Source organism: Hirundo rustica, chromosome 17 (assembly GCF_015227805.2).
Source record: "Hirundo rustica isolate bHirRus1 chromosome 17, bHirRus1.pri.v3, whole genome shotgun sequence".
Classification (NCBI taxonomy): Eukaryota; Metazoa; Chordata; class Aves; order Passeriformes; family Hirundinidae; genus Hirundo; species Hirundo rustica.
The window spans coordinates 11818736-11829132 of record NC_053466.1 but is presented as its reverse complement, the minus strand read 5'-3'; the positions used below and the strand labels follow the sequence as shown (position 1 = coordinate 11829132).

The 10397-nt window shown below is 41.4% G+C and overlaps 1 protein-coding gene across 1 annotated transcript; it reads left to right on the top strand.

The window, feature by feature from the left end:
- Nucleotides 1–2463: 2463 nt before the first annotated feature.
- On the top strand, nucleotides 2464–10100 carry LOC120760362 (solute carrier family 2, facilitated glucose transporter member 11-like). Its single transcript, XM_040080466.2, has 12 exons — nucleotides 2464–2502; nucleotides 3391–3489; nucleotides 3935–4095; nucleotides 5643–5767; nucleotides 6016–6145; nucleotides 6724–6872; nucleotides 7427–7614; nucleotides 7763–7873; nucleotides 8388–8489; nucleotides 8654–8729; nucleotides 9396–9523; nucleotides 9860–10100. Exons 1-12 carry the CDS (start codon nucleotides 2479–2481, stop codon nucleotides 10064–10066), a joined length of 1500 nt encoding a protein of 499 aa, XP_039936400.2. The 5' UTR covers nucleotides 2464–2478; the 3' UTR covers nucleotides 10067–10100.
- The last annotated feature ends 297 nt before the right edge of the window (nucleotides 10101–10397 follow it).

Sequence of the window (10397 nt, the reverse complement as noted above, 5' to 3'; positions counted from 1 at the left end):
TGTGCATAACCTCCCATGATTGGGGTTTTTCTTTATTCCTGTCTTTAGCACTGAGTGACCCTTCAGACATCTCATGAAAAATAACTACATAAATAGAACTAATATCTAAGAAACATGAAGTGTCCTAAAGTCAGAAAACTCAATAATTTTGTAGTGTTCCATGTGCGTGCATTATGATTAAAAATTATCAGTCATCTGGAGACCAATATAGATAAGAAATATCAACTTTTTGCAAAACAGACTTCTCTCTTCTCTACCAGCCATTCTGGAAACACCATTCCTTTCCAACAATCCCTGAAATCTTTGGAAACAAGAGCAGAGTGGCACTGTGTAGCACCGCTGCCAGACTCTCCAGTGAGTGACTTCTGTGATCTCAGTTATTCATTAGGTGCCATTTAGGAAAGCCTCCCCCAGAGGACCCTCCCCAGGAAGCCGGCGATGCCCTATGGAACATTGCTGTGACAGCGAAGCGGAACAGCCATGTGGAGCACAGGTCAACCTTGGCCTGTGCTCAGTGGAGCAAGAGCTGTGTCATGGGGACAGTGTGGTCAAGGGATGAAACAGCAAAAGGGATGGTTCAAACACACATGGGAGGGCACGGGGACAAAGGGGACAGTAATTCAGGAACGCTACATGCACATTTTCTTCCAGAGACATCAGCTGATAGCTAAGATATGTCTCAAATACTAATTGAGGCAGATATGAAGACTTTAAAAATGTATCTGCAAACTTCTGTCAGCTGAACACAAAATTTTGGATCAGTATTAAGGAAGGTTTAGCACAGCTTTGGATATGTGTCACACATGACTGTAAAACAGCAAGACAAATGACTAAATGACCTGCTGCTGTGAGATTTACTGTCCTGAGCACAAATCTCACTAAAGGATATCTGTAAAATAGCTGCTAACTTCTTTTTATGAAACTGCACATCTAATAAAGGGAGCCTCAGAAGAGTCTAAGCAGTAACAGCATACAAGCAGTACAGCCACTAATCGCCATAAATGCAAAAGACATTACACAGAAAGGGAGTTATGAGAGGAAGATTCAACCTACCCAAAGTAGGAATCCTAAATTAAAGTCCAAGAGCAAAAATGTAAGTCCCAATATGTATAAATACACTAAGTAGAAGTGGGTAATGTAAAACATCAGATAATATGTGCAACAGGCTGAGAAGGAGGGCCCCATGCTGAAATCTACATGTTATTGCCTGTTTGTGTGTCCCCCCAATATCATCTGAGCAAGGCAGATGCCAGCAGCTAACATGGAATTTCATCCCTTTGTCAGATGCACATCATATGGTTTCAGATTTGTATAACTTTACAGAAAAGGAAATTAATTCTTAGCATCAAAGGGACACTCTCATTTGTGCTCTAACAACAGCTTACCTGCTGGAGAACCTCAACTGGAAAAAAAAACCCTCCATGAATTCTCAGCACAATTCAACAGCAAAGTCAAGGTCATGGTGAGGCCTGAGAGTGGCAGGAGAAATGGCTGGGTGGTACTATACATTTCAAAGATTAGCTAGAGAATCCAGGAATATGCTTTGCATGTGAAATATTTTGTAGTAAATATGACTGCTTGCATTAACTGAGCGCTTTATGATTTCTTCATCCACTCCTTCAACTGAAGTGTAAATAGCAAGGGATAACTTAGCCATTTACCAACTAAATACATTCAAGATCCCCTTAACTCTGAAATAACTGAAGTTAAAGCCTGTGAATTTTCTCTCAGAAGAAACAGACATCAATCCAGCTGTGGAGGTTACAAAACAGCTTCAAAACAACCTTATTTTTCATTGCAGACTCAGAAATACGTACACTGACTAGTGGAAATGCCAGACAAAACTGTGCATGGTGAATCTTTCTCTCTACTAGCAAAGAAAAATCATCTACTAAATACTTGGCTGGTCAAGCCTGGTGTGCCACAGTAGAATTGTTCAGTTTGCACCCCATTTCAAAATCATGGAGTAGTTCAGTTCCTTCCAGTAATGATTAAGTTACGATGTGCTCCAGTTGCCATCACCTGGAGAGAGGACAGCTCTTTCCTATTACATGTCAAAGTCCTGGACTTCACTGTCCTAGTCACATCTAAGATGCCCAACAGAGAACCCTGTCTCTAAGTTTCTCACTTATACTGAAGTGAGCAGGTTATGATGATGGCAATCCTGTTTAAAACTGTTTTCTCAGTCCTCTGTCCCCCTAGCAGAAGACAGGGCTCATGAAGTATATAGGTTCTGCAAGGGACACCATCCTGTTTACTTGGGTTTAGACATAACCGTTGGTTGAAATATTTAATCCAACAATCCTAAACTTTGTACGACAGCTGGAATATGTGTAATTAACTCAAAAACCTCCGAAGTAAAATTTAACTTTAGTAACATGGGACTAGTTGACTGCCACTGCTGTTGTATAATGTGAGCATTTGGTTCCTTTGGCAGGTACCAGCAGAAAGCAGCAGGCACTGGCTCATTCATAGGAGATGGCTGCCTTCTTCTCCAACCTGGTGAGTACCTGCTCACCTCTCCTCAGGCCTCTGACTTACAAAGGACAAAGATAACATAATACTAGAGATTCAGGTTCTTTAAAGAGTTTAAATTCCTCTGTTACAGAGACTGTCTTTCCTTTCTGTGTTTAAACATCACAAAGAGTAATGGGGCTTGGGGCCATGAAGATCCTGTTGCATTGTCTTTTCTATGCAACAAGATAAAATGAAGAAATTAAATTGAAATGAAATGAAATGAAAATCTAACAACAGCTCTGGCTCTTCCAACACTGACTGTGATTGTCTTCTAAATTACTGAAAACAATATTAAATATTAAGCACTGTGATTACTCCCCAGAATAATGGATATAGTAATGGTACAGCAAAAGGCTAAGAAATCATGACATAAACTTTTAAATAAATTACTTCCTTCACTTCATCAAAAAGTAATTAATATAATCCATCAAGAGTTTCCTTAATCTTAAAAAGGGAAGAAGTAATATGTCTCATCATACATTATGGTTTGGTGTACATTGGTTGCTGTCGATTGCAGACAGGGAAAAGGATTCCCTCTTCCCCACGTCCAGGACTGCCACCTTTATCCATCCAACCTGTCAGATGTTGCTGGCACACAGTGAGAGCTGTACTATTGGGAGCACCTTTTCAAACTCCTTTTCCTTCTTGCACACAGGGTGATGGATTATCACCCTTACACCCATGTTGTTTGCTCTGGCACTGTGGCTCGTGGTTGGACTTTGGCAGCAGATTAGAGGGATTCTGAAAAATGTTTAAATTCAAAAGGATCTGAAGTGGGCAAAGAGGAAGGACCAGTGTGGTTACAAATTCTCTGGCCCTGCACAACACTAGAGTAGTGAGAAGCTGATGGAGCATTTTATTTTTGCTTTGCAGGTTCAGTTCCGGGGACTACTTCAAATGATCTTAGTGCTCGGAATTGGTGGTAGCTTCCCATATGGATTTCATATTTCTGTCATCAACTATCCTTCTGTGGTAAGTAGCCATCAATCTGAGGCTGAAACCAGGAAGGTGAGAGCCTGAGCCCTTTGTTCTCCCATAAATCCCAAATTTACCAAGCATTCAGCTGATATGTCTTGGCCTTTTCTTTGGCTAACAGTAATATCACATGTGTAGAGAACTTCTCCTCCTTTAAGGACCTGGATAGCATTTTCTGGTTTAAATAAGCTCTTGCCATGTATTGTACAAGACTCCAAAGAAGAGCACAAAATGAGCTCCCTGCATGCTCACCAGGAAGATTTCTGACTGAAGCTATGACTGATGCAGACTTGAAGAAATTGCAGTGTGATCTTAATGAACTTGTTTTACTAAAAAAGCCTCAAAATAAGTCTGAGAACCACAGGCTTGACCTGAAGTACAACAGCCAAATGTGAAGGGATCTTGCACGCATTATCCAGGCAAATCTCATTTTATTTTTCAGCACATCAGGAAGTTTATTAATGAAACCTGGATAGATCGACATGGCTCTCCCCTCCATCCTGAGACAATCATGTTGTTGTGGTCCTTCATTGTGTCTGTTTATGGGATAGGAGGATTCCTGGGAAGCCTCTGCTGTGGCTACCTGACTACAAAATACAGGAAGTAAGTGCTTCTAGTAACAGCTCAGCAGTAGAAAGTACAAGGAAATACCAAGGTGGACAAATCAGTCCGTTCTTTTTGGCTGAAGCAGCCCTGTTGAAGACAATGATTTGGTTTCCTGGCACATCCACTTTTTCCAAGCACCTTTCTGTCCTATTTATCTTCCCTCCCCAGGGAACCACATTCTGTGAGGGCTGCAGCACTTTTCACATCACCAGATCTCTGGGAGTAGTGGCACAGGATCACATTCTCTTCAAGGTCCCCTATCACGCTCATAAAGATCTCCCAAGTTTTACAAACTCCAGTAAAGGAGCTGTGTGCCTTGTGTTGTAGCACATTATTTGCAGTTACTCAAACACCTGGAAAATATCCTTATGTGACAAAGAAGAGTTAGACTTCCATTTAAATGCACTCATTTTGGGGTGGTGACTTTGCATTAAATATTCAGACCTACTCTAGAGAAAATATGGAGAGAGGAGAAAAACAATTTACTTGTAGTTTTACTATAAAGATATAATCAGCACCAAAACAAATGTCCAAGAGACATCTCTGTTCTTGGCAATCCATTTTACTGAAAGTCAGTTCCAAACTCTTTGCCACTGGACAGATGGTGGCAAAGTAGAAGGAAGAATTCCTCACTAGTTTGGTCTGTTCTCGGTGCCTTGTGTGTAACACCACTAATTTCATTTGCAGAGAAATTGGCAAACATATCTTCTTGGTGTGACCCACTTAAAGATCTGCTCCACAACACACTGATCCAGGGGCCCCTCATTTGGGTCTCAACAAACCATCTTAGCCTGCCTGCAATTCTGTTCTTTCCTAACAGGTAAGTGCCCCCAAGAAATTTCTTGTGGGACACTGCCTCATCCCACACGCTGAGAGTCTCCCAAGACTGGAAACAAGATGGTGTACCTCTCCCAGCAGTTATTTAACATGTGGTAGACTAATTGCTGAATCACAACCTAAACGCAGAGTCTCTGTGATCCTTTATGTGTGCAGGGGGGCTCTTGTCTAACAAGTGTCACAGCAAAACATCTGAGTGCAAAAGACTTTGAGCCTGAGACGCTGGGGTGGTGAACACACCAGCCCACGATTCTCACAGAGTGACTTTTGAAATGAAATATGCTCTAAAAAACTCTGTCTGCCATCTCAGATCATGCATTTAGCCAAGAATGTCTTTAGCATGAGCAATTCTAGAATGGGACTGTGGACTTAGACTATTTCTGGGGAACAACCTGACACTTCATAAAGACTTATAGCCATTTAAAAATCTTGGTGACTAACTGGGCCAGCCCTTCAATCTTTTTTCCTACTTGTACTGTGGAAATGCTGACAAAGGGTAAAAAAAATGTATTAATTCAAATCTAAAAGACGCTCAAATTTTAAAGAACCTTTTTGACTATTGTAAGTCAAAATTATTTCAGCCATTCCTCAAAACAGTAGGAATGCCCGTGCCATGCTTCCTGTCACAGCAAGAGTAGTCAAAAGAGTACAAGAGGTTCTCATTTCACACTAAATTCTTAAGGTCTTTTTTTTTTTTTCCTCCCCAGGAAAAAGTGCCAAATGTTCACCAACCTGATCATGTTGGTAGCTGCACTTTTCATGGCCCTCAGCAAAACAGCCAAATCCTTCGAGATGATTCTGGTTGGGCGCTTTCTCTACGGCATTGGTTCAGGTACGTCACCATGGCCTGCAAGGCCTGCAGGCCCCCGACTTGCTGTCCTGGGGTTGTCTCTACAACCATCCTTGAAGAATGGTTTTTAAAGCAAGTACACCAGGCACTCAATAAAAGTGAAAGATATCATCTCTCTTGCAAGAAATTGTAATCTAAATACCAGAGTGAATGGAAACAATGTAGGATGGTCAAAAAGTTAAGCTTTTCTAAATATTTTAACTGTTCTTTATCCTCTTGTTATGTTCAAGGGTTTTCTCTCAATATACACCCTCAGTATGTAGGAGAGATTTCACCGAAGAAGTTGCGTGGGTTTACCAACTCCACTGTTGCTGTTTTTCTGACCTTGGGAAAACTCACAGGACAGGTTGTTGGACTACGGTAAATTCTGCAATTTTTCTATCATGTTACAGTAAAAGTAGAAATGTTTCTATAACTTTACCCTCTCACCTAGTCAGTGACTGAGAAGCATCCTCCTCCGCCCCAAAACATCCCTTAGGTTATGCCAGAAGAAAAATATTGATTGCATTTGAGGGAAATACAGTTTTAATTATAGTAGGCAGAAAAATATTTGCTCCTAATCTGATTTCTTCTTATTTCCACACTTTTTCTACTAGGAGACTTCCCCTTCAAAAATCAGTACACTTACATGAAAAGTCTTAGCAAGATGTTTTGCTCTTGTAGCCAAGCAGTGGTCAAATGAGTCTCATCACCTCTCTAGACGTTATACTGGGTTCCAATGATATTCAGAAAGATTTAAAAAATAACAGATAACTCCTTTAAAATAAATTGTCAGAAATAAAAATAGCTAAATTTGTGACATTTGCCAAATTAAAATTCAGGGGGTTAACTCCAGTGAGCCTTTGAATGGAATCTGAGCAATCTTTATCACTCAGAAAAACTTCCTGAACATTCATTCCATTATTTCAGCATAATTTTGTTTCACATACACTTTCCAGGGAGATTTTAGGAAGCGAAGCTATGTGGCCATGGTTGTTAGCATCTAGTGGACTTTCAGCATTGGTTCAACTGGTTACCCTCCCATTTTTCCCTGATTCACCATCCTACCTCCTGATACAGAAGGGTAATGAGGAAGCCTGCAGGAAAGGTAGAGTGTCTGCTTTCCTCACTTACTCCCCTTCATCTGCTCTGTCACGGTGAGAGGCCCTGCAGGGGATGAGGCAGGGCAGAGCTGTGCTGCACAGTGCAGCGCCATGGAGCACGGGCAGTTTCACATACAACAGCTGAAGTACCCATGGAAAAGTCTGTATTAACCTGGGCTCACTCAGCCTCATGCGGTGCATGAGGACAAGAAACACAGATGCTACCAGCACGTCTAACATTTCCCACCTTGGTGGGCACTGCTTTATTTCTTTAAAGAAAATGGTTCAGGCACCTGTCCTTTTTTGTGTTATTAAATAAAAACTACTCAAATGCTTGCTTTGTTTACAGTTAAGTAAACTCCACATTAGAAAGCTGTGCTATACTGACAACCAGACAGGCAAAATCCTTCCAATTGCCCACTGCCCCTGCAGCAACCAGCTGGCAGAAGCAGCACCAGCACCTACTGCAATGGACAGGCAGCCTAAAGGGTCTAATGCAGCCACTCCTGATGGAGCTGTCCTGGTAGGATAATCCACTTCCCTCTTTCTTCCCCTACAGCCATCAGGAAGCTCTGGGGGGAAGGAGACCACCAAGCAGAAATTGATGACATTATGAAGGAGAAGGGTGCAATGGCGAGCACGAAAACCTTGCGTGTCCTTGAAGTGATAAAGGAGCGATCTTTGCGCTGGCAGCTTTACATTTTGATGACTGTCATGACCACGTTGCAGCTCTGTGGAATCAATGCAGTTGAGTGCTCTCTTTATCCCCAGGACAAGAGACAGCACTAGACAGCATTACAAACCTCTCAAAGTCAATGCTATTAAACCAGCTTAGAACTGTATCTCAAATGCATCACCCTTTTTCACTGGTTAATTTCCTCATTGCATTTTTCAGATATACTTCTATTCTTTTGAAGTATTCCACACAGCCAAGTTTGAAGAATACCTTATCCCATACGTGTCCCTGGGAGTTGGGTTGTGTGAGTGCTTATCCTCTATACTGTGTGTAAGTCTTTTCAGATTTGAGTTTGAAGGAAAAATTTAATGTGGTCAACAACTGTGCTTTTCCTTTCTTATAACTGGGCTCTGGGAAATTTTGCATAACCTAAGCCACATCTTCCTGCTTCTGCAAACCCACAGGCATGAGACAAAGATTTTTTTTTTCCCCCAAATTATTTGTATGAGTTTGCGTCTTTAGACTCACTTTTTTCTGCAAAATAATAATTTTCTGATGTTCTGGATTAGATGTGTGTACGTATGTGTGCACAATTTGACATATGACAGCATGTAGGAGAGGGAACTGTCTAATAACAGCTTAGGATTGACTAATAAACACAGCTTAATTAATAATGAATTAGTTTTGAAGAAACTAATCAAATCCATCAGGAACTAGGAGACTGTCAAATGACACTGATTAATGGCTATTATTTAGACAAGTCTTCTGCACAGAGCACATGGGGAGGGGAGGAATTCTTTCATTTGAGAACTGGGGTTTGTGATCCGTGTTTTCTGCTTTCCAGAGCACTCTCATAGACCGGTTTGGGCGGAAGGTGCTGCTCTGGGCTGGATACTTGCTGATGTGTTCTGTGCTGGCACTGCTCACCATGACCCTGTCACTGCAGGTAAAGAGGCAGCAGCCTTCTGGCCACTTCCCCAGCCCCAGCCCACCTTTCTGCTCTTTACTTGCAGGAGATGTATAAAAGCTTCAGCCAGTGGCAGGAAATACAGAGCTCTGCCCTTCTGTTGTGTGTCTAATGGTTTGACATCACTGGTTTCTTCCTTTTAGCATCGGTTTTTCTGGATGCATTACTTCAGTGTTATCTTGATCTTTCTGTTCGTTGTCTTCTATGGAATTGGACCGTGTGAGTACATCAGTGGTTATGCTGGGAGGAAATTTGGTATTGTATTGGTTGGCAACACAACTGGCAGAGGAAGAACAGGCTAGTGCCTTGCTAAAAAGTTCTGGAAATTAAGGGGGAAAGGGCAGATACAAGAGAGAGACAGGAAAAGGATACAGACACTTCAAATTTTATTGCTGATCCCATGATCTAAATAATTTAAAACAGTATCATTTTCTCCAGAAGGTGAAAGACAGAAATTTCAAAGCAATTTCTAAATTAATCAGCTAAAACCAGGATTCTAGGCATTGCCAGGTACGTTATAGTAATCATCTTCAATAACTTAACAAGTTAAGCTTATGCCTACCAACATGCTCCAGGTGGAAGTGGCCACAGGAGCCAAAAGGGAGGCTGGTTTTATAAAGCACTGCACCAGTAACAGCTACCAGTTCAATATGGAACTGCACAGATCCACTAATACCAGAGAAAGGATTCCAGTACATACAAGAGGAACCTAAATTAACCTCTGGGTTTCATTTCTGGAATCAAGGTCTTTCACCCTCATTGCAGAGGCCACATGTCAACAGGTCACCAATTCTGCCTGTCTGTCCTCTCTGCCCCTGCCATTGGGAGGAGCTTCAGCAGAAGCAAGGAAACAAACTTGGTGTATTTTTGGCTTTGCTTTTTCAGCTGGAGCCACCATATCTGTGATGGTTGAAATCTTCAGCCAATCATACAGACCATCAGCCTTTCTGATTGTTGGCTGCATCAACTGGATGGGACTGTTCGTACTCGGGATGATTTTTCCAGTAATTGTTGTAAGTGACCCTCACAGGATCCCTCTTTCCAGGCTAATCTATTTCCGAATGCTGACAAGGGGCTAAATGACAGCAATAAATTGCAATGACATGCAAAGCTTAGCGCTCTGTCCAAACACTAAACCTGTTCAGAAATTCCCCAGGCTTGTCAAGGAGCAGCAGTCGGGCTCAGGTCAAACATGGCCAGTGGAAACTCCTGGTGTGATACCTGTCCTGGATTGTGTATTGAGCACACCTTTGAATTTGAACTTCTAAGACACAGGCTTGCACTAAAGGGCAGGGAAATAGAAATTAGTTTCTTTTTTTCCTTACATTGTCTTGCATTTCTGCTTGCAGGATAACCTTGGAGCCTTCTGCTTCCTTATCTTCTTGGGTATCCTTGCTTTATCAGCAATTTTCATTTACCTGTATCTTCCTGAGACTAAGGGAAAGTCCATCATGGAAATAAAAGCAGAATTCAACAAGCTGAACTTTGGGAAAAAAGAAACCTCTGTCACTGAAAATAACTTTCCTAAGGAACAGTTGTCTTGCACCAAGCTCTGAATGTTCAGAGAAGAAATTTGCATCTCTTAGAAAAGACAGGAAATAATGTTGCAATAGAACGAAAAAGGAAACATTAAAAACAGACTGCAAGCTCTTCTGTCTCATTTCTTTTTTTCTTTTTAAGGTAGATATGAAATTCATTATTCTAGAGTAACACTAAGTACCTCATAAGCAGGAACCTGCTGGTGAAGAGCTCAGAGAAGAATATCAGAAATACAAAAGAACAAGTGAAATACTTTAAGAAGATGAACCAAGGTAAAAAAATAATTAAGAAAGCTCAATGACCAACAGTCATGAGGCTGGGGAAATACAGAAATCCAAAGTATTTGGC

What these genes read in the sequence shown, in the direction of transcription:
- LOC120760362 (XM_040080466.2), top strand. Translation starts at nt 2,479, where the DNA reads ATGGCTGCCTTCTTCTCCAACCTG. An exon ending in AGCTCTGTGGAATCAATGCA is followed by an intron (nt 7,615 to 7,762) that starts GTTGAGTGCTCT and finishes TGCATTTTTCAG; the next exon opens with ATATACTTCTATTCTTTTGA. An exon ending in CTTCTATGGAATTGGACCGT is followed by an intron (nt 8,730 to 9,395) that starts GTGAGTACATCA and finishes TTGCTTTTTCAG; the next exon opens with CTGGAGCCACCATATCTGTG.